The sequence below is a fragment of the Ambystoma mexicanum genome, chromosome 4q (genome assembly GCF_040938575.1).
Source record: "Ambystoma mexicanum isolate Mex_15411 chromosome 4q, UKY_AmexF1_1, whole genome shotgun sequence".
NCBI classification, from domain to species: domain Eukaryota; kingdom Metazoa; phylum Chordata; class Amphibia; order Caudata; family Ambystomatidae; genus Ambystoma; species Ambystoma mexicanum.
Window position 1 is genome coordinate 764,824,451 of NC_090928.1, and position 25,105 is coordinate 764,849,555.

The 25,105-nt window shown below is 43.6% G+C and overlaps 1 protein-coding gene across 1 annotated transcript in view; it reads left to right on the plus strand.

Annotated features, from left to right (window-relative positions):
- LOC138467289 (ADP-ribose glycohydrolase MACROD2-like) overlaps positions 1–25,105 on the plus strand; it is a 369,984-nt gene that overhangs the window by 184,762 nt on the left and 160,117 nt on the right. Inside the window, exon 2 of the mRNA XM_069607286.1 lies at positions 15,704–15,862. Within this exon, the coding sequence (XP_069463387.1) occupies positions 15,704–15,862 (159 nt within the window). The remainder of the gene's footprint in view (positions 1–15,703; positions 15,863–25,105) is intronic.

Consider the following 25,105-nt stretch of genomic DNA (forward strand, 5'->3'; position numbering starts at 1 on the left):
GCCAGTGCTCCTTCCTGGTTTTTCCTAGCTCCCTTTGATGGGGTCGGTGGTTCTTTCCCCCTGGACTTTGACATGTTCGAGCAGAGGCGAATGGACCCGCTTCTCTGGCCCCTTCCCTCAGCCTTATCAGCTGTATGCGGCGTAGGTCTCTGGGGGCTCTCCCTCTTGATCTTCCTTGGACTTGCTTAGGCCCTCCCCGCCCACCCCCCTCTGTGCAGGGTCCAGATCCTTTGGTCTATCGATTCTTCTGTTTATTTATTTTGGGTGCCCCGTCTTCTGGGGTCCCGGAGATGCCTCCCAAGTGTAGGTTGTCAATCGGGGATGTTGTGGTGAAGCCAGAGGGATCTGTCCTCTTCGGCTGGTGTTACATCCTTCGCTTTTGCTCCTGCCTCCTTTAGTTTGTCTGAATTTATGGTTGCGGGGGGGGGGTCCCCCTCTTCTGCTGGGTTGCTTGCACTACCTTACTCCTGCCCCTCGGTCGCGGATGAATGATTATCTGGGGTGTACCACTCCTTCCATCTTTTAACATTTAGTAATTTCTTCTGTGTCCTCTGGGGCTGTTATGCTGCCCCTGGGCTATAGCCGGGTTTCCTGCTGGGTAGTGAACCCCCCCCCCTTGTAGCAATGTGCCTCCCCACAGTGGGGTCCCAGTAATGGCACGGGTGGAGGAGGAGGGATGGAAAAATGCAGCAGTGTTCCCCTGGTCGGGTACTAAGCCACATGGTGTCCTCCCCCATTCGCGTAGTTGTGTCCTGGGGAGGGAGGTCCTGTGCCGGGCCTCCCTGGGTGCCTGTACGGCCTTGCGCCGGGTGCCCCTCTCCCTATCCCTCTCCGATCGTCCCTTCTCACCTCTGTGCCTAAGGTGGGTGGTGCTGCTTCCGGGCCTCCGTTCTTCTTCCCCCCGGCCTGATGATGACAAGGCTGCCGGATTCTCCGCCATCTATCTTCTTTACTACGAATGGGCCTCACTCTAGTCAGCTTCTCTCCTGCTGGTTCTCTCCATCGTCCTCTTCACTCTGGTCCCGATGGCTCCTTCATTGTGCTGAGGTGGGGGGACAGCCTTGGGCGCACTAGTTTCCTCTTCCTCTGGCACCGACTTAGTAAAGGTCCTCTTCAGCTCTCTGGCTTCGATTACAGACTCTGCGATCTCAAGGTGGCTCCTCCTCACTCAGCCCCGGGTCTCCGGCTCGGAGTTGTACCTTGTGAGGCTGCTCAGTTTTCTTGTCGATCCACACCCCCGGTGAGAGTGACATGAACCCAGCAATGTTAAAGGCACTCTCCAGTCACTTTATCGCCTGAGGAGGGCGTAGGTGGCTACTTATTACGACATTGTTGGTCCCAAGGTTCGGGAGAGCATCAATTACGGTGCTCCCCACCCGGCGGCCATCTTGGAATCGTAGTGAAACATTCTTAAATGAAGATGGGAAGTTGAGATTGAATCTCATCTGGGTGGGCGTGGCCAGACACAATGTGAAGAGGACGTGATCTCTGTGAGCTCCCTGCCCTGATCCTGTAAAACACAAACCTGAGAGCAACAAAACGCGATCTGGAAAGTTTAAAAAAAATATCTAACAGAAGTGTGAATATATGCAGCATATGTAGAATCGCCTTTGAGTACCCACAGCGTCGTGGAGATGGAGCGCACGGCCGCGAAAAACAGAGGGAAAAAGTATCCAAAATGGCGGATGCAGCGTCCGAACACTGAGAACAGGGAGAGAGCCCAGACCGATGCCGGGCGAAGCCTGTATGATCCTGTGGGAATTTGCATGAAAGACAGCATCGCTCCACCGAACAGTCAGGCAAGTCATTCGCCGCCGTTATTATGTGCTGTACCCCCGTGGAGCTGATGAGGGACTGGCCCGGGTGCACACAACAGCTGGGGGCAAGGGGAAGCGGTACACAACCATCCCGCGAGGCAACCCCCCCCCCGAAACACACCACTCACATGGCAGCCTATCCCCTTAAGCACTAATAACCAGAGACCCGGTTAGAGGAGCGCTCTCCCCCGCACACAGCTGTGCTCGTGGAGGTGAAGGCAACGGGGATCAACAAGCCAGGAGAGAGCAGTAAGGCACTCCCTCTATAAGTCCTCTGAACGTCGTGAGACAAATACAATAACAGCTACAACAAAGAGGGGGGTCCCCCGTCCGGCCCCTCGGGGGGACTCAAAGACCTGTATAAAATCAACAGGCATCAAACAGAGATGCTCGCCACACAACTAATACAAAAGCAGCAACTAAAAGCACCAACGGCACGCTGGGTAACATTTATTAAGTACAAAAGGGCAAATTTGCATAATACAGAACGAAGACTCTCCTCCTCCTGCACTTCTCTAAAATCCTACCTTTTTCAATCTCCCAACCTGACACCTCTCCGCTGCTTTCTCTCAACTGTCCTATCCTACTCATGTTTACTCCTATGACCTCATGGTAAATTGTTCTGTATATTGTTCTCAGTTATTTGATTCATGATTAGTTATGTATTGCTTGTAATGTATTCACTGTTTCATGTAAAGCGCTTTGGCTTAAAGCGCTATATAAAATTCAATAAATACAAATACAAGACTCTGCCAGGCTGCTCAGAGGCTCTACCGCTCAGCCCAGAAGTCACCAGATACACATACAGAAAACAGGAGTACCCTCCTTGCCCCCCCAGGTAATTTCGAGAGGCGCAAGGGAGTTCCTAGCCAGTAACTGCAGCGGGGGAGCTATCGGATACCCTGCCATACTGGTGGCACAGAAAATAAAGCTTACCTCTGGGACAAAACAGTGAGCAATCACAAAGAGGCAGCCCAGGAGTCATTCCCACCGACTGATGAGGGCTCAAACAAGAATCATAATACTTGCCAGCAAAGAGCTTTCACAGACCCATCACAAGTTTTGGAGCTCCACCAAAGATGGTTGCTGAAGGACTGGGACCACTGTAAAATATTTTCAGAAGGTTTTTTTTTTTTTTTTTCTTTTTTTACCAGCAGCTGTGATGTTTTTATTGATTGATTTGGCAACGTGCCATACATCAAATTGATGGCAAATGGTTGGAAACTGCTCTCACATGGCCTTGGCTATTGAAACATGTCTGTCGGTGGCTATGAGGTCTATTTGGATTCCCCTCGATTGGAGTTCTTCCAGGGATTGTATAAAACCTTGTTTCTCCATGGCCACTGAGGATTTACATTGGGACACCTGCACGACCACAAAACTCGCAATTATTTTATTTTCCATGTCCTGAAAGTGGTATGTGCAGTACTTTAATGAAAATCAGGGGCTGTCACACTGTCCATCGCCAGCTAGCCTGAACCGTTTGCCAGAGAATGTCCTTTCAATAGACATTTGTTCTATTTTTCAGGCTTGACTAATAGCGGGGAATAACAATTCTCTGATATTTGTAGTACTGCGTTTTAGAAAGGAACTGAGATGCAACAAATTGACAGAAACTGGACAACTTATTAAAAGTAGTGGCAATGAAAAGTAAAGCTGCTGCACACAGTAGATTTCCAGCTGGCACTTTGTCCAGCATCAGTTGAGCGGACCATGAAAATGTACCATGGAGCTGGGCAGAGGTGGCTTGCAGTTTCAGGTTAGTGCCTTGTAATACACGAGTCACATTCACCAATGGCTGCCCGCATATTTTCCCCCTCACCGGATGGACACATTTCAGCATCAGCATAATCTCTGCCAGGCAGCTGTCGAATACAATATATTTGTGCTCCTTTATTAGACTATCATCCTGCATGAATGTGGTTTGTGAATCAACTGATGTGGAAAATTCGGCCAAACTGGGCACACTGAAGTCGAGATCTTTGGCAAGTTCCTCAGTCAATTGCGTCGAAGCTCCAGTCTGTTAGTTCCGCTTGCGTTATTTACACACAAATTGGAGAAACCATCAATGTCGATTGTTTATTGGGTGGTCCTTTTTTTGTGGGTGTAGATTGTGTGAAGTGATCAGTGAGTAATTCAAAAGCATCTTCCTAATATTCAGTTTCATCTTCATCTTGTCGAGTTATCACATTGTAGCTATGGTCCAAGAACACTTTGCTTGCTTCGCCAGTCACATTCAATTCATTTTCTGGCCATTGGGCATAAGCATCTCTAGTCTGCTTATAGACTGGACCACGCTGCGCCTCAAATAATAGTTGCTCCATGGTGAAATCTGTTTGGCAAGGAGCATCTTTGGTTTCATTTGTCTGTGTTTTTATACTTCTTTTCCTTCTGGGCCTCTAGAAGATGGGTTGTAAAAAACATGTTCAATTTAAATCCAACGTACGGGATATAGCTGTTCATTCAAATAAAAAAAAATATTATGAAGACAATACCAGGCCAAAACACTTTTATTAAACAAAATTGTTTGTATGTTACCCTTGTTTTCTTGATTTTCTGTGAAAACGTGTTCTTCACTATAACAACCGCACCAGCAAGCTGGTCCGCCACCTCTGACCCATGTGCCTCCTCTTCTAATTCCCGACCTTGTATAGATTCCTTGAATAGAATATTCATTAAAAAACTAAAGTCATATTTGAACTGAAAGTCTCATCACACACATCGCTTACATACATACCCTCGTAAACAGTGTACATCATTTTTTCAAAATAGACATTTTGAATTTCACCTGATTGATGGCAAGTCTACTCGATCAGAGATCACTGTGCAAAACCTACTTATTGTAATGTTGCACTGAAGCATTTTGAATTGTATTCTGCATTAGGGTAGAAATTGTAACGTTCGAACTGTAATGCTAGGAGTTTGAAACACTGCACGTTTATATGAATGTCACTAATAGTATGTAGGATTTACTTCCTTTCATTCAAGGGAACTGTCAGTACGCATACCTCAAACTCTGGACCAGCTTCAAAGGGTGATGTAATTGTAGTCGAAGTACCAACAAACCCCTGTAACACAGTACTTATTTTAGTATGGATGAAAACAGTGAAATTTAATAGACACAATAGGATGCAGACAATGCTACATATAACTAGGAAACCATAAATAAAACATTATATAAACAAACGACAGGATACATAAACTATTTTACCTCATTTAAAATTCCATGTATAATTCATTCGCGTAGTCGAATATCAAAATAAAACTACCTGATGGGCGCTCAAAGTTGTTGTTGACTGCGGAAAAGAAATGGATGCAGAATCTTGCTCCTTCATTTTCAGTGCATTGTCACGAAGCAGTAAAAGGGAAAATTAGTTTTGCGTTAGATATGTGGGAAGATCCAACTCTCAATAATATGAACTTCTACAAGTCTGTATGGCTCACCATTTGGTATAGTGGACGTGTCGGCGATGTTGTCTCTAGCGAGGGTCTGTGCTTCCATCAGTATGCTCTCCTAAAACAATTGACATGTGAAGCAACCGATTACAAAAAGATTATGCTTATTTCGAAGGGCACTATGGCATAGTTTTTCTATGGTCATAATTACTTTCTGTGATAATCCTAAAACCAGGGACCGATGTCTAGCAAAATGTGGTATAGTTCTGATAAATATGCAAAGTTTAGTAAGAAACATTTACACCGAAAGCACCAATCCGTTCATGTAGTTACCTGTTCAGTACCCCAAGGCCTACAGCTAATTCATCATCCGGGACTCACCTGGTCCAGCATGTGCATAAATAGAGTTGGAATTGCATTTGGAAGCAATTTACAAGATGTTCTGAGTCGATGCTTTTTTGTGTACTGCGATTGGTCATACTTATCCGGGGCAAAGTGCAGGCTGCAGATGCGGAATCGATAGCCCCTCAAGTCTCCCAACACATCCTGGGCTCTACTTTCAAGCTCATCCACCGGAAATCCACAATATCTGACCCATTCTCTTATTAGATCTATATTCCTCGGGAATGTATGCATTATTGTCCCCTTATCTGCTTGAATGGCACCAACGGCACAGGCGGGTAATACTCGTCGAACGCAGTATCGAAGCCTCCCATGAAGCCACCATGTAAATGCACGATAGGCCACCAGCTTGTACAACCTGTGGAAGAGAAACATACAAACTGTATTTAAATGAACATAAGTGTACAAACCTTACATGAAAATGCAATCTTGTATCCAGTACAGATTTTACTTCGTGGAACTTGGGCTTTAAAGTGTAGACACATTACCAAAGTCAATAACTATGCATTCCATAACGTTTGGGGCATGGAGAAATATTGTTTCTTGGTTGTACGTGAAAGACACATAAGATGACCACTCTGATTTCCCCACATCGCGAGTGATTTATAGAATTGCAAGACTATATTCTTTTGGCAGTGATAGATCAAAGTTACGACCATATATGAGGCAAACATGAAATGTTAGTGGCCTAAGTGACATCACTTCTAGAGTACACTTACTTGTTACTTGGATTGCGAGGGCGAATTGTTGCGCAAAGTTCGTGCATATGCACCATCATAATCCTCAACACGGACCATGTGAGGCAGGCGGCCCTGAAGTCATGCAGCTCGGTAACGCATAGCGGCGGTGGCTCTTCTTCCCATATGTAGGAAAAGCATCCAGAGTTTTCTCTGCAGCAGCAGTTCTCCTCCTCGTTTGGCATGACCTTGCACCGATTGCAGTTACACCAGGTGGAAACGTCTTCCATGCGACTAGGCTCAGGCTCTTGATCCGCGGATTAGTCCTCCCAACTGTCGTCCGAAGCCCCATCGTTTCAGCATCTTTCTCTTTCGACTAATTCTGCTTCGGAATACACCTACTCGTACTGGTGGGGCTGTATTATTGCCATTATATGACAAAATTAAAATAGATAGTAATGTTAGTACTAGTATCTGTTCACACGGGCTACGAGCAATGAAGATAGCAGAACAGAAACGAGCCACAGGATACACAAAAAAAGACAGTGAAACGATTGAAAAAGCAACTCTGATGTTGTCTGATGAGAAGCGCTGTTTATACTTATTGAGGAAAGAGGCATCATGCCATTTCCCTGGAGACCTGTCATTAGCTGGCGCACAGAGAACATTGACACGAGACGTGCATTCGTATTGTGAAATGGGCCGTACGCGTCGAGTGATGTCAGCTTCATATGATATGGCATTTGTAACGCGCCTATACACAAGTGTTTCAAGGCGTGACGAGGCAGGGAGGGGAAACAAGGGGAGACCAACAACGATCCTACTAGGCCAGGTGTCATTCAGATCGCGCAAGTGCAAGGGTGGAAGGGACAGGAAAAGTGCAAGGGGGAAGGGAGAGGGGAAGTGCGGTACAGGGTTGGTAGAATACACGATAAATAGTAAGGGCCCGCTGGTGGCAAGTGCAAGGTAAGTGCAGACAAGTGCTGGGAAGGGGGGCGGTAGGGATACAGAGACAGTCCCACAATGCAGGGGTTGCCAGGGAGGCAGTACAGGGGAGAGTGGCTGGGCCAAGGACCAAGACGGTGAGTAACCCAGTTGCAGATTCAGTGCAGTTTCAGTAATTAGCAGGGTAGAGGGGGAGAGAAAGCAGAAGCAAAGAAGGTTTTGAGGTGCTTCCTGAACCAGAGATGGTTCTCCAGGGAGGCAGGAAGGCTGTTCCAGAGGGAGGCCCCTGCTGTGGAGAGAGATCTACCCCCAACTCGTTGCTTGGAGAAGCGGCTGACCCTGAGGGAGTTGGAAGCGGATGAGCGAAATGTTCGAGAAGGAAGATATTTAGGAAGAGAGAGTTGAAGGTATTTTGGCCCCAGGCCCCAGAAGGCCTTGTGGACAATGCAGAGGGTTTTGAACTTAATCGTCGCAGCCACTGGGAAACAGTGTAGCGATTTCAGTCCTGGAGAGATACGGTCCCTGGGCTTGAGGCCAAGGACAAGTCTTGCAGTCCTGTTCTGGATGAGTTGCAGAGGGCGGAGAGTAGAAGCAGGCAGATTTAGATAGAGGCTGTTACAGTAGTCAAGCTTCGAGAGAACCAGGGCTCTGGAGACAGTGAGCTTCTGGGGGAAGGAGAGGAAAGGAAGGATACCTCTGAGGAGGTGCAACTGGTAGTATGACTTCTCAGAGATGTCAGATATGTGAGGAGAGAAGGAGAGTGTGGAGTCGAAGATGACCCCAAGGTTTTTTGCCTTGCAGGTAGGAGCAGGAAGAGGGCCAAGAGAGGCCGGCCAGAGAGCTGCAGGGAAGGGAGGAGTGGGTGTGCCGATGAGTAGAATCTCAGTGTTACTGGCATTAAGGCAGAGTTCCTTAGCGGCACACCATTCCTGGATAGCAGAGAGAAAGTCAGAGATGAGTGAAGGAGAAGAGGAGGCCGAGGGTAGCCTGAAAATGAGCTGGGTATCATCCGCATAGCACTGAAAGTTGGGGCAGAGAGTGGCGATGCGGTGGGCAAGGAGTGCCAGATACTGGTTGAAAAGCCAGGGAGAGAGATTAGATCCCTGGGGGACACCACAGGTAGAGAAAAAGATGTCAGAGAGGAAGTACCCCAGTTGGACCTGGGAGGGTCGATTGGAGAGGAAAGAGGTCAGCCACGCCAGAGCCTGACCAGTGATACCCAGGTTATCACGGAGATGGTTGAACAGGATGGCATGTTTGACAGTATCAAAGGCAGAAGAGAGATCGAGCAAAATGAGAACACACAGAGTGTTAGAGTCGAGGTTCGAGAGCAGGTCCTCACGGATGTTCGGGAGAGCAGTTTCCGTGCTTCTGGCAGCTCTGAAGCCAGACTGATGGTCATGAAGACTACCAACAGATTCAGCATGGAGATTAAGCTGGGAGATGGCCAGTTTCTCCAGGAGCCTGCCCAGGAAGGGAGTGATGGAGATTGGGCGATAGTTAGCGGGGCAGGAGGGGTCGGAAGAAGGTTTCTTAAGAAGAGGGTGAACAAGGGAGTGCTTAAGGGGGGATGGGAAGACTCGGAAGGCGAAGGAGTGATTGCAGAAGTCAGCCAGGGCAGGAGCCAGGGAGTCAATGTGGTCCTTGATAGTTTTGGAGGAACAGGGGTGGACCTGTTTTGACGAGACTTTCATAGATCAGACTTGTCTGGAAACCTCATCAGCAGAAAAAAGGGGAAAGGCAGAGAAGGAGGGAGGAGAGGTGGCTGCAGATGGGCCAGAGGAAGAACAGGGAATAGAGGGGGGAGTGATGGGAGGAGAGTGAGGACAGGATGTCCTGAGTTTTTGAAATGAAGTGAGAGACCCGTGCCGTGCAGAGGACCTGGGAGGGGACAGGAGAGGTAGAGACTGCAGCAGGGTTAGTCAGCTCTTTGCAGATTTTAGAGTTCGGCCGAATTGTTAGATGCCGCAGAGAGGCAGGCTTCGATAAGGGCTCTCTTCTTGGTGAGAACGGAGAGCCGGTATTGCCTTTGGAGCAGGCGGCAGGCCAGTTTGTCAGAGGATGAACATGAAGCACGCCATTTCCTCTCTGCCACCCTGCACTTGCGTTTTAGGGCGACGAGATCCGAGTCATACCAGGAGTTACATTTGGCTTTGGACTTCAGGTGGATTCTCATGACCGGGGCAAGGATATCAAGAGTATCAGATATAGCAGAGTGGAGAGGGCTGTGTCAGGGTGGGAGTCAGCCGAAGGGGGAGGGGGGGCAAGAAGGTGGCAGCAAAAGCCTCAACTGACATGAGCTTCATGGGTCGGATGACCGAGAAGGAGGGTGGCAGTGATGAAGGTGGCTTTGCCTGAGGGGTAGGGAAGGTGAGGTGGGAGGATAGGAGAAAGTGATCACTCCAGGAGAGAGGAGTGGAGAGAGGGACATAGAGGGGAAGGTCAGAAGAGATCAGAGCATCAAGAGTGTGCCCTGCAGAATGAGTCGAGCCAGACGGGAGAATAGAGTGAGAGTCAGTCGCAGAGGTCGCAAAAGAGACCAGAGGGGCGACAGGAGGCATCGAGGTGGATGTTGAAGTCTCCAAGGACAGAGGGGGGGTCAGCAGGAGAGGAAAGGAAGTTGATGAGGTGCGGGAAGCGTCTACAAAGAGGTGAAGGTTGGCCTGAGGGCCTTGGACCAAGACAGTCCCATTAGAGTAGACATTAATGATGGCCTTGGAGGAGTGGATGGAGGCCAAGCGGACATCCCAGGGGAGTGCCACCATTAATGGGAGAGTAGGAGAAAGGAGAGAGCACAGAGACCATATGAAGGGTCCATAGGTCAGGTGAAGGCACGAAAAAGAGGATGTCAGTGAGAGTTTCCTTGGAGGAGGCGTTGGTGTAGGTGTCAGCGATAGGGAGGCCTGGGTTGGAGACCAGGATGTCCTTTTTAAACTTTTTCCTACCAGATTTAGTGAGGAGAGCAGGATAGTCAATGGAGAAGCAGTTAGAGAAGATAGGCGAGATAGAGAGCACCATAGAGTAGGCGGGAGAGGTGGAAGGGAGAGGGGGAGACACTAGAAGGGACAGCTAGAGCAGGCAGATAGGATAGCGGGAGGCAGGCAACTAGAGCAAAGGGACAGGACAACACTCGGGCTTAAAGAGCTCACACAAGACACAAGTTTGAGAATCCTGTATAGAGGGAAAAAGGCCTAGGTTTCACAAGCAATAGTGCCAATATGATTTAGTGCCGCGAGGGCAGTTCACCTTGGGGCAATGCGGCAACGGATAAGATTAGCACAAGATGGCCACATCTGGCTGCCTTATTTCCGATGTGTAAAAGTGAGGAAAACTAAGGTAGGGTGCATAGGAAATGTTTTTACAATCCATCAACGTATGCTTAAAACCACATGCGAGAACGCTCGGGACAATAATATTTTTGAGCGCACTATTCCTTTAGAAACGTGCTTAAGGAGAAATCCAGAAACTAAAAAAGGTTCCTCAATTGGAACACATCGAAGACACTTGATATAACACAAGGCCTGATGAGAAACAACCTGAGACAATTGAAATACTCATAGTTGAAACTGTATTGAATTGTATATATGGATAAACGATGACTGTTGGAATGGAACAATCGGCTCAAAAACGTTAAATATATAGATGCATTACAAAGGAAAAGTTGACTCGGAGTGTTAACTGCACAAATGTGTTACACTTCAAGTATCTGTGTACTGTATACATGGCAACCCTATGTGGGTAATTAAGTATAACAAATCCAAATGTTAATTAAACAAATGTGATACACACCGAACAATTGTAAACACCACATCCCTAATTGGGTAACGCAAAATGACTATTATTGTGGTCTGAGAAGCCCAAGCAGGGTCGGAACTACTGCACGTGCCTCCAAACAGGAGAACATTGGCTCTTCCTATGATACAAGACAACACGCATTAAAACCAAAACCCTAACTCTACAACTCATTACTCTCTGAAACAAAAAACCAAGCCCAGGCGCATGAACCAAACTTAGCGCATACTTCCATAAATTTCCTAAAACTCAACTGATTAGTGAGCATCAGTCTATGCCAAGATCTGCTGACATGCTAAGATATTCCTTGAATGATTTAACTACCATCCAATCTAGCAAAGGCACACTACCCTATACGCACTACTCCTATACCTTACTCTAGCTTAAGATTTTCCATGTTGCAAGCTGGAGAAGTTACTATTTAAAAATTAGACTTCATTTACTGCCCACCAATTCAATGATTGGTGCAAGAAATCAAATTCCTTGCTTTGATAGATGCTGGTGTATATTATTTGTTTTTATTTTCTCTATTCATGCTTATTCATGTGATTGAAATTGTGATTAATTGTGATATTTCACAGATTAATTCTGTCGTGCTTGGTTGAAAGTTCACATTTTGAACTGTATTGCACAAAATAAAAATAAATAAAAAGTAAAATAAACTACACAAAGTCACAAATCTTAAACTTTACCGAACCAGAAAAAGTGGTAAATACGCAGAAAAAGCAATATGGCTTTCAATGGAATCTGGAACTCGCATTTTTAGATTAATCTGGGTCAAGAAGAGAGCTATGGTTTCATACCACACATTGACGGCAGCTATTGAAAGAGGTGGGCTGGGAGTTCCGTATGTGGAAAGTTATTTCTATGCAGCCCAATTAGCCCCATTTCTAAATAGCAACTCCTCCGGTGAAACTAAGCAGTGGGCGGGAATCGAACAGACTGGTTTGGGGGTAGTGATACATGAGTGGTGGTGGATTGCTCCAAAGGACAGGTGTTGCCCTAAATAGAATTACCAGCCACATGGATATTGGTCTACAGCTGGCATAGAGTGGGGAGGAACTACAAAACTACTACTGCCCCCTAGCCTCTTATCCCAGTTATGCAGAATACCGCAATTCCAACAGGCCTGAACTCTCGTCCCTTTAATGTGTGGCTAAAGGGTGGATTGAGGAGGATGTGCCAATTATTCGTCAGTGGACGGGGTATGTCCTTTAACGAATGCAAACCAAGGTTCTTGCTCCCAGACTGCTAAACCTACATACATTGAATTGCGGCATTGTATTGAGAGTCCTAAGATGACTAGGGGTGGAAGGAGGGAGACCTTGACATTTGAGGATGTATTTATCGGGGACCCACCGGGCCAGAGGATCTCAACACTGTGCAAGATACGTAATGGGAATCGTTTTGGGCCTCCCCATAGCTGCATGACCAAATGGAAGGAAGATATTGGGGCTCCTATAGATGATTTATCATGGTACAATATTTAAAATGGAGCATCCATATCTTCACAATGGGTGCAACTGAAGGAAAACAGTTACAAGTTAATGTGCCGGTGGTATATCACTCCCGAGAGGCTTCATCGTATGAATCCATTGGCGTCCCCGAATTATTGGTGATGTGGCCTGGCCCAAGGAACACTGTTTCATATGTGGATGGCCTGCCCACCAATTCAACAATATTGGACGGATGTACTGCCGCACATCAAAAAGATCACAGGGGCTGACCTTCCATTAGATCCTCTGTTTTGCTGGGCAAAGTGGACACTGGGGGTGTCTATAGGTTTTCTAGTGAAAGCACTAAACTGGTAACCCACATTCTGGTAGCAGCCAGGATTACATTAGCCCATAATTGGAATTGGAATGCAAACTCGGAAATAAGGAAATGGTAGTTGATGATTTGGTTCGCGGTGGCCATGGATAACGTCGAGGCAGCCAATAGGAGTGAGATACCAAAATATTTGGCAACCTGGCACACTTTTATTGAGTTTGTAGAACCAAACGACTTCCCGAATGTGCATCGATGTAATGGTATCTGAACCTTATCCACTGTAATAAGGGGCCATTATATTGTACACTGATCGGCAGTCCCGTGGTTGATGGAATGTTGATGAAACAGTTGCTTACTGAAACTCAATAAAAATGATTTAAATAAAAAAAAATGACGTGTTTTTGAAGGACTATCCTGAGATCTTCTATGCAGCACACAATTCATGTAATCCTCAGCATCTGTTGGTTCAACAAAGGAAAAGCCTTTGCTGTCTGCATATTATTCTTTGCTAGACTCCGATTCCCACTTTTCATTCTGCCAAAATCTCCATCTCCATCTCCACTCCTGTTCTCCGCACTCATCCTCTTGTATCTGTGGTTTGCGCTTTCTCCATGAACTAAATGGCGTTTTTGGCTCCTGGCCATCTGGGAGGGCTGCTGTGCTGGGGTCCTAATTTCAGCATTTATCTGTGGGTGGGTTAGGGCCTAGTGGCATACCGGGGGTACACATCTTAATGTTCACCCCTCGCTAAAGAGTATTCTTCTGAAGTAGAACACAAGCTGTTATATTTTAGGAAGCAACAGTAAACTATAATGGATCCCCCATCTGTCTCAACTAAGCACTTCGTTTACTATGCATGCCGTATGTTGAAAATGCATTTGCTACCAATTGTAAGAAGTGTTTTCCCTTTTGTGTGTTTTTTCTTTCTTTTTATTCTTTATTTTCATTTTACAATTCAGAACATAGTTACAGCAGCAGATTTTAAATGCATTGGAATCCTCAGAATCAAATTTACAAATAATCAGAAAAATTAGTCATCTTAACTTTGAGTTATTTACAACATATATAAAGCTTAATTACTACCCACACCCTTACTCCCCCTCCTATTCATTTAGATACAGACTAATATTGATCCATGAATTTCCCCCAAATCTTCTCAAACGAGGACATTTTCTTTTCTGTACCATAGATTATTCTCTCCATTTCGCATAATTTAGCATGTCATCAATCCAATATTTCACATCTGGGATACTCTTGACTTCCATCCTCTCAAAATAATTTTCATCCCAATTGAGGCACCCTTAAATAACCATTTCTTTTGGCAAGTGTTCAAGTCTTCCAGAAGCTCGTCATCCCCCAAGATCAGGGTCTTAAAGTCATAAAGACTAAGCACAACTTGTGTTTCGCGCCTTGAAACACTTGTGTATAGGCGCGTTATAAATGCCATACATCATATATCATATCATAAGGAATCGTCCCTTCTAGGACCTCATCCAATAGTTAACAACTTGGCAGGCAAAAATCGCGCTCATCACACATTCCCCTAACATATGTTTCAATCCGATGTATACACCCCAACATTGATTTGAATCCGAGATACCGCCTTTGTTTAAATGCTGCAGGGTCCAATAGACTCTATTTAGAATCTTGATTTGATGTGATCTTACACCCTAGTTATTCGAACATAAATTAATATTCTTACACATATTCATCCACTGTTCTGTAGAGATTTCACTTTGGAGTCTATTACGCCAGTCCTCCTTCAATGGTTCATTCAACTTATACCTTGAAAAAATGTGTTTATAAAAGCGACTTGCCAAACCTCCTTCACATTTTTTATTGCTTGCTGAAAAGATGGTAAAATCTAACTCATTCTCAGCATCAATCGTACCTGTAGCTTATTTTTTAACCGTCAGTAATCCAACGGCGAAAAGTTGTCTATTTCCCACCTATTCTTAACTTCATTCACTGTAAACCATGTCCCCCTTTTTGGAAATCCCCAATCCACTTAATCCCTCCTAGATACCATTCTGGCCAGAATAATCTTTCCCCGTTTACTTTAATCCTTGGGTTTGACCAACTGGAAGCATCCGGGCTCTTAAAAACATCAACACCCAACAAAGCCAAAGGTTCTTTCCAAGAACATTGCAGAAACTCAGTCGTAGGATTCCCCTTTCTTCTAGAACTTAACATAGTAGATAAAATCATGGGGTTGTTGGTACCGTCTTGGGAGGTTAGCTCAGGGGCAATGTGCTCGTCTTGGAAGCAGGACGACATGCTGCAACACCGGTTGAATCCTGGGTCCGTGCTTAGAAACCTCTGGGTATTAAGCATGTTATAAATAAACTATCATATCAATATCACATAACCAATTGTTAAATATTTAAAAGTGGTTCTATGTGACAATGTCGTCAGGTGACTTCTTTTTTCCTTGCCTTCCTTGACTTCTTTTTTCCTTGCCTTCCACCACATATGCTCAGATGGTATAATTTACTATTATATACCCCAGTCGTAGAATATTTGGGGAAAGTGCTTGATTTTCTTAGGAGTGCACCATTTCCCAGTTGACTATCACTGAATACCTTAAAAATGCTGTTATGTAATGAATGCAATATGGTAAAGGTGAATCGGTAAGCCTTTAACTGGATCATGGTAGAAGTATTGGGCCTTGGTCATTTGTCATTTTTTGGTTTGACATTTTGCTAAAAATGATTCAATGTTATATTAGTATGATTTAATATGTGATATTGCTTAAAACCTAATAAAAGCTGTGAACATGTTCATTACTATAATATGATAATGGCAATGCTTACTAGAAAATGCAGGCAACATGATACTTTTTTTAAATGCAAAGTAACATAACATAACATAACATAGACTTGAGCTTTTTTAAATCTTTCATAGAGCGATTGCTGAAGATGACATTAGAAGAGAGACGCAAAGCATATGTCAGAGATGTAGTGCCGCTGAACGACATCATGTCATGGAGGGAAGAAATGAGAAGTAAAAGCCATGGTGAAGGTAAATTGGAAGCCTCTGAGAAGTGCCCCATCAAAGCAGCAGGTATTGTTTCAACTCCTCATTATTTCCCGTTGCATCAGCCAAATATATTCAAATTAAGCTTTTGTAGACCAACGTATCTTGCCCTGTACCTTCTTGTTTTGTGACGGGCCATGTAAATCAGAACTGCTGATGGTGCATGTTCTCAGTTATCAGATCTGGTGTGGTTGTATCATAATATTGTGTGTGCCCTTTTTTGTTTTTGTGGTTAATTCATGTTGGTTGCTCCTGCTTTTATGGATTGTGTGTGTGTGGTTGCCAGCTGTATCTCTTTGAATGTGGCATATGGTTGGTCATACATATCATTTATAAGTGGTTTGGAACTGTGAGTTTTGATGCTACTCAAGTTTCCACGGTTCAGGACTGTAAACCAATCCCTTCTTGTATGGCTCAGAGCTGGGCTTTCCAGCAATATTTATGAGTCTTACAAGTGAATGGATTTACACACCACATTCACTTTCTGTGGGAGCTGATGTTCTTGCCCGAGTATGAACGGCTGCTCCTCTATTGACTAGCTGTTGTGGCTGCTGGCTCTAGTTCCTTTCCTGAACGCCAGTACTATGGATGCCTTATCAGTCCAATTTCAACTGTCCAAGACTGTATGTGGATATTTATTTGTCCTGTAATTTGGTTTGAATTCCACCATGTGGTAATCTGTTTCAATGACTTGATGAGACGAAATGCTACAGTTATGTATTGCTTATAGCAGTGGAGTGCTTTACAACAGGATTGTGCCAGAATTGGGCTTGCCATTTTATACAGTAACGCAGTACTGTTGGTGGAGGGAGTGAGGTATTTTTATTAGTCCTGTAGGAAAACCTATAACTACTCACTCTGCTCAGTTCCACAATTGTGTACTTTTCAGCATTCAGCACTTGTCTACAAGATTATAACACCATTTTATGTAGATTCAAATAAAGTATGTGAATCTCTGGGGGAGCAAGTAGTTCAGAGGTTCCTGCAGTAAATCGGGTATATGGGTCTAAAGAACCAGTTGCAGTCTAAAATTCAAGGAAATGGTTAAAGTGTGGTTTCTACTGGATACCCTGTAAGAGTATAAAAAGTGACACCCTATGAATGGGTCTCCTACGGTATAGAAATTACGTTTTTGAATCTGTACCTGGCATTGCCATACACACAAGTGGCAAGCTCAGCACATTATGGATTGACATCAGAGGCAATTAAACTATTTTAAGGCAGAAGTACATGCAATCTTCCAAAGGGCCATCCGTGTAATGTGCCAAATCTGGATCTTTTGCCTTGGTGGTTTACTAATTCCCCATGAAAGTGCCACAAAGGATGCATGAGCTGATGAAGTGCTCTGTCTCTTTGTAGTGTTCCCACTGAAACACCATGTGGCATAATTTGCTTGGCTTGTACTACGTTATAATGCAATTTCAAATGCGACATAGAAAAGCATCTCTATTCATATCCTGTTGCACTCAACCAAGTGTGATCTTGTCCAGGAACACCTGATGTCGGATTCTGTATGTTAACCCGAAGGTATCCCCTAATAAAAAGACTCCAGTATGCTCATGGCTGCATCACTCGTGCATCTTTTACATCCGTCATTGCTGGTATCATGCCATCTCCTCTCTTCTGCTTTATTGACAATGCAGATGGTCCTCAAGGTTCATCACTCGCCCCATATTTTCTGACCATACGTTCGCAGTCTAGAAATGTAACCTCCCATAGCTGCCTGCAGCATCTCGAAATGTATCAAATGTTACTTTAATTACCCTTAGTATCTTGCTGTCCACAGATGAGGCATTTTGTATTTCCAAGTCTTTGATTTGTGTTCCAAGTTTGCCCAGCTCACTCCTCTTAGCTTTAGTTCTGTCTGATTCGTGTGCTCCAAGTGTTACTCTAATAAAGCATTTAAATATTTGCAATAGTTCTCTTGCATCTCACACTACATCAACATTGTTCTCAAAATATGTGAAATAAAATGAGAAACCCTGTTTGTTGACTGCATCCGATAATGCATTTTGTTTAAGTCGCCAATTCTTAAGTTTACTGGTGGACTGTGCCGTAAGACTTTAGGGCATGATAACTGTGGTCAAAACGGGATCTAGAGAGGAATACTGCAGGAGGCAATTTTGTTTAGAGCTCACTTTAACTATTAAATAATTGATACCTTAAAAAAGCATTGTGCTTTGTAGAACAGCTCTACAGACCAGGAGCATAGCAGCCCGTTTAACTCTGTAACAGGCAGACACTCCAACACAATGAGATGTGGAGTAAAAATACTCACTATAATGGAGTAAAAATACTCCCTATAAAAATAGGAAGCAATTGACCCATAGAAACCTGCAACCTTACTCAACCCATGCAGCTGCACAGATTTCTTAGGATCAGTGGCCAGCAGAGCAGAGTCACAGTGAAGACCGCTAGCAGTGCTGCGCGCTCTGAAGTGGAACTTTAAGGTGACAATGGATTTCAGTGCATCGTTTAATTTGCCTACGCGTAAAAAAGTATGTATTTCAAAAGTATCTTTTTTTTAGAGATAAACTATATTACCCAACTGAAAAATATTCCCATTGGGATAGTGATTTACTTTTATACTCCCTAAAAAAAAAAAAAAAAAAATCCCTTTATTCTGAGCTTCATAAAATTGCGCGTTTAATACTCCCATTACAAAATCGTATCTGGAATCCTCCTGTAGTCTTAAGTATTTATTCCCCATGGGCAGGTGCAGAGTCGCCATACATTTCAGAAGGAGGAGACTACGTGTGATGCCTACCCACGCTTGGAGTAAGGGTCTTACAGTCGTTATAAATCTGTCAGGATCTGGATACAGTGTCATGAAATTTAACCTATATGATAATATGGTCAATGTTTTTCTGAGAGTCTGGGTCATCCAAATTGGGTGCATAGATATTTGATATGGGCAGTTCTGTGACATGTAAGTCTTCAGCCATAAGTAGATGCCTCCCATCCTCAGACCTTTTGAAATATATATTAGCGGCCGTGTAGTTATGGTTAAGTTGCTCAACCCATAGGAGGAGTACTTTTGGCGGCTTATAACTTTGCCCCCCCATGGACGAATCCTAACAAAACTTTGCAAAGAAAGTATATGGCCCCGTCAGTTTGATTCTGCGAAGTTTGGTTAGGTTTCATGTAGGGGTGGGTTGGGCAAAGTTACAGGGGGGACCCAAAATGTGTGGTTTTTCTCATAGACTGAATGGCAATCATTTTTGATGACGTCTACAGCCCAAACCGCTGGATGGATTTTCACCAAATTTGTGCCAGGAGCAGCTGCTTGGTCCCAGCCAATGGGAGGGGTTGGGGGGGGGGACTGGGGCTGGCCCCCAACAGGAAAAACATTGCACTTTAAAATGCAGCAACGACAGCCACCTTGGAGGGCCAGCAAGGCAGGGAGGCAGCAGTAATGAATGAAGCAGATGATAAAATACCCAAGTGGGTAGAGCGCAGAGCGCAAAATTCTTGGCTCGCCAGGCCAAGGACACAGAGGCACAAAGGATTTGTGCAGTTTACAGACCCACATGAAGGTCGCTTGCCAAAGTAAAATCAAAGTCAAAGTCTGCATCCTTACCCACAGCATAGGGCAGTAAGATGGTAGTCCAGCACGATGGTCAGTGCTGGGGAGTAGATGGAAGGGGCTCCATCTGGGTGAGAGGAGGGCAGGAAAGGAAGTGGATGGAGGCGGGCCCCGTTGTGGGCCTTAGATGGTGTGGCTGGCTCCCACCTCCCGGTTGCAGCCTTTGGCTTAAGGGGCCAAGGCAACCAATGGGAGGGGGGCAGGGGCTGGCCCACAACTGGAAATACAGCGACAACGGCCATCTTGGAGGGCCTGTAAGGCAGGGAGCAAGCAGTAATGCACAGAGCAGATGATAAAATACCCAAGTGGGTAGTGCGCAGAGCGCAACATGCGGGCCACGTCAGGCCAAGGACACAGAGGCACAAAGTATTTGTGCACTTTACAGAACCACACGAAGGTCGCTCGCCAAAGTAACATCCAAGTCAAACAAAGTCTGCATCCTTACCCCCATCATAGCGCAGTAAGATGGTAGTCCAGCGCGATGGTCAGTCCTGGGGAGTAGAGGGAAGGGGCTCCATCTGGGTGAGAGGAAGGCAGGAAAGGAAGTGTTACTACAGGAACCTAATTTTTATTTATATATATATATTGCAATGGTTGAAGCATGCACCATAGATATACAATATTTTTTATCTGGTAATTTTGGATAGTAAATTAATGAATAGTACCTTATGAGAGCTTGGAGTAATGTAAAACATGGAATAAATAGTGAATAGCTAATAATTCAAGACTTACTACATACTTGTGTTACTTACTATAAACAGTACATATGAAGACCCACAATACTTACAAGGAAACCTCAGTAAGGAGGAAATAAACACCACCACCAAATAATTAGGGTGACATTAGACTTTAGAATGAAGTACACAAATGAACTGTGTGTTTGAGGCTTGGTTATTTTCCCGTGTATGTGCACCATGAACTGAGGCCAAATGCTGAGGAAAGTGCCTCAACAACATACAACAAAGTTAATGTCTACATATGGAACACCTTTTGATTTTTAAAATTGTCTTCATCATTGAACAAAACCACGTGGCCTAGATAAATCGGTGAACAAAAGGAAGTGGTCCAGATAAGTGATGTCATCTTTGATGTCCTGGGTGTTCGTCTTAGAAGTGCACGGAGGTGGCGCGAGTTATGGTTGCTTAGCTTACCATAACCGGCGAATTTCAGGGTTTTTTGGTTTTACTTGTAACCATAACGTCTCTATAACAAAGTTTTTTAATTGAATATATAATATATATATATATATATATCTCAGACTTGGCGGCGTAAAAACGCTGCTGTGATGTGCAGCACTCCCGCAATGATTCCCTTTTGATTCAAGGTCCAAGAGTCAAAAAAAGTTCTTTAAACTATTTGGAGCTTTATTGTAGAATATTTTTTCCCATTATTTTTCATTAAAATCTTGTATCTTGCCCAACTTTGTAATAGCCAACAGAAAGCAGGCAACTGACGCAGTTCACAGTAACTCCGCCTTTACACCATACCCCTTGAAAACACCATGTCCGTGCAAAATCATCAAAATAAAAGAGGACTGTTGCCCTACGAAAAATGGCTGCAAGAATGTAGAAGGGTATCTAGTCAACATAAGATTCCAAATCACGGAACAAATAGGGAATAATGCATGATGTTTAACAATTGTATTGCAATAGTATACCTTAATACATTTTCTGACTCCATAATGCCCATATTAACACCATTCTGCATCATTTGTTCTCCTTTACTTTATGGCCGGGATTACGATTATATAGCAACCTCAATGTAAAATAAATTTCACCGTAATGATGTCTATTGAGATAATTTCGATATAGGAACATAATGTTTCAACATATTTGTTTTCTCTTGTACAATGTTTTACCTTTCAAGATTCTGAGCACCTTACAGTGTTTTGCCTTTCAAGGTTCAAAGATTTAAATATGCACTGACATATGGACGAGATGGTGTATCATTTCTGCCAATGTCATATTACATGCCCCATCCACATTTTTGTCAACATGATTCGCCATTGTAAAAAAAGACCCCTCATCAGTCATGTCCCACTTGTTGTGTAATTTCAACAGTGCATCGCACAATATTTGTGTCTGACAATGTGATACACTTTCTATGTTTTCTATCAGAAACGTCGAGATGAATACATATGCATACAATACGTGCTAATGCAATAGTTGATTCTTTCTGATCAATTCTATGTTTACTGATAGAGGAGTGGAGTAAAGTGCATTAATGCATAATACATTTCCAACACCGAAATAATATACTTCAGACATTGTACCTCCACAGTTGATCCTTTGCATAAAATGTACATTAAGTGCTAATGCAATAATTAATTCTTTCTGGGCAATTTTATGTTCATTAATAGCGGCATGGAGTAAAGTGCATACATGCATAATATATTTCCAACACTGAAGTGATATATATTTCAGCCATTGTACCACCATGATGAATCCTTGCCATAAAATGTACATCACTATCAACAAGCAGACAATGTAGAGGCTTATAGAAACAAGCAATAAAGTGCATATGTGCATAAAGTGCTGACCATGAGCAGTATCAGGAATTTTCTCCATAATTTGCTTAGAGTACATGTCAAGTTTGGCCTATCATCTTTAATGATTTTACAATCTATTAACAGGCTTCGCACAACAATTCTTGACCTGGATTCTGTTCGAATTTAAGTGATGCATTTCTGAACATTCATCAGTGCTAAGCTACTATGAATAAACCCTCCTAGCTGGCAGCCATGGAGTATAAATACAAAGGAACAATGATATGTCCCGACTATGTTAGTAACTCAGCTGCTTGCAATTGTGGATATGATATATCAATAAAGAAACTATTGCCTTGATATGCAGATACCTCTGCTTCAATGTGTTTCCTACTTGCCAATCAGGGGTTCAACATTTCAGCACTTCAAGATTAGATTAAGAACAGAGAAAAAGATAATTCCATTACTTTCATGTGTTTCCTAATTCCTAGTCAAAACTAGGGCTTTGCGGCACTGCAGAACTAGACTAAGAGAAGGGTAATAGTTAAAATGAAAAAAGTGTGAAAAGGCTGCAAAGTGAGCCCTAAACCCTAAAAAAAGCTGCTAAAACCCATTTAGAATGAGATGCGTGTAGTGGAAATCATCTGCCAAAGCAATCCGCAGTTTAGCAGAAACACATTATATAACATACTGTAACCTATGACAACCGTTTCAAAACCAGTATCCTAATACAAAAGAGATAGATATATATATATATATATATCTGCATTTATACGTAGATGGCTATTTCAATTCTGTCCAACCAATAGACAGTTTATCTATTCACAACAAAGTTGCAATCCTGAAACTGCCGAATACATTGTGTAGCAGTTGAACTCCCCTAACCAGTAGAAGATTCATTCCTGTAGGAGAAATACATTTATAGAAATATTTTCATTCTCCCAGAATTGTATAGAGTTCTTCATCTATATTATGTCCGCCAGGATGCTTGCTCTCAATCTATAATGGATCTTGTCTCCTCTTGTCGAAACTGGTGTTCACTGTTCCCTCCTCGGTCCCACATCTAGTTTGTGTACACCAAAAAAGATGGTCTTTTGGATCTCCTCCATGAACTTCTGAAAAATGTTTGGCCATGGGATAGACACTGTCCTTAATAGCTCTGACATGTTATGTTTTTAATTTACATTTGGTACTTACCACATACCATTTAGAGCATGGGTATGCCAAAACATATACCACGATTTCAGAGTCGCATGTGATTTTCCTTTGATGTATATTTAATGTCCCAGTACTGGATGTTCGTATATATTACAATTCTGGGCATATTTGCATATTTTGCATAGAGTGCATTTGAAAAAACCATCTCCACTTCTGGTCAGCCAGTTGTTACTTTCTCCAAAATGGTCGGGTTTCATAAAGCTGTTCACCAAAGAATACTTAATAGATTTGCTTTTCCAGAAAGTAATACCTGGGAATTCATTTAATAATGCCCCGAGATCTTTATGCAGGGGTCAAGTCCTAAAAAAAAAAGTGTGGAGACTCATTAGCATAGCCAACGGGAAGTGACCTCACAGAAGTGACCTTGCCGAAAGGGACATCAGTTGCAGTGTGTGCTTGCTGCAGGCTATTGCACACATCTGGCCATTGATGGTGAAAGTGGCCCTACTGCAGTGCCACCGCCAGCTGCTGGCACCCTTCCTATGACAGCGATAGCAGCTGCAGCTCTGTGGGTCAAGGCCCCTGTGCAGTGGGCAGATGCTCTTACTCTTTTACACCAGAATGGAAAAAACCTTCCCAATTCAATTGCACTACATGAATCAAATAACAAAGGGGTATAAAACAACTTCTACTGCAGTTTTGGCACTTTCAGGTTATTTGTTGTATTTCAGCGGCAAGCATTAGAAGAGAGAAATGAATGAATAACATTTGCCAAACGGAAATCTAGGGACTTAAGGCACCCCAATAAAGTGCATTGCATGTAATTATTATTATAATAGCATGGTTACATATCCCATGATGCGGCATTAACATCTTCACTCAGAACCCTTCATGTGGCGCTCGTGACCACTGCTGGAAAATTAAGAAACATACTCTGGGAATGCACCATTGGTGGTTGGCATGACATGAGCAACGGGCATGAGCAATGGGAAAAAACTGGACTGAGCCTGGGGCTGGCACTGGTGTCATACCATGCAAGGTATATATATATATTCTTAAACGCAAAATCCTCCTAAATATATTAGCAAAATATTCAGAGGTCTTTTTAATTGCCCCACTGCACCTTGTGATGACCCAACGCCCCAAAGTAACTTATGTTGCGTTTCCTCTTTAAGTTACCAAGCCCTACACGCTGTGTCACTCTGCTACCCCTGAAATAACCAAGTGTTCTCAGATTTATTTTTGTAGTGATAAAGCCTGTTAAGAGTGGGCCACTCAAGTGAAAAAGCAACAAATTACTTCTTTAGTTGATGTAGGGAGAATCTTTAATAGGATGTGTCGTATTGTCTGGGTTCAAGATGCCTCCATGTCCACAAGGACAGCACGTTCCATTCGTGGATGTTAGGGAGAATTCTCCAGAATGGCTAATTTTCCTTACCTACTGAGTCCCTCAGCAGCTTTGCTGGATTTCTAGGATTTATTTTTTTCACCTGGTAAGAGTGTGAGCCTTTTTTCTCACTCTTACATGGGTTTTGCTGTGTGTATTTAACATGTTTGTGTTCATAGACTGTGGAGCCTCACCTACTCCATAGTCGTCATCTTTTTACTACGTGTTACACAGCAGCACCTCTGGTGCAGGCACAGGGTTGTCTTTTCGACTTCCCAACTCCGACTCCATTTTCTGGGACTGATTGTCTCCCAGAACATGTAAAGTTGCCATTGACTTTATAAATCTTTTTAAATCCACAGACCCAGTACAAACTATTTTACATAGAGTACTGGAACGGGTTACCAGTTATCCCTTTTTGTCTGTTTCTCATGGAACATTGTTTAGTTCCCTTTTCATTAAGATTTGGCTGGTGGCAGTGGTAACTTCCCTATTGTTCCTACCGCGGTTATTTTAAATAGCCTTGGTATTGTTTTAGGCTATCTTGTTAGCCTCGAACGTAAACCCGCTCGACCATATTTACTTTTATACGGTTCTGGCTGGGTTTATTCACCATTTCATTTTGTAAAAGTCTTTTTTGTGTTTTACTCTGCG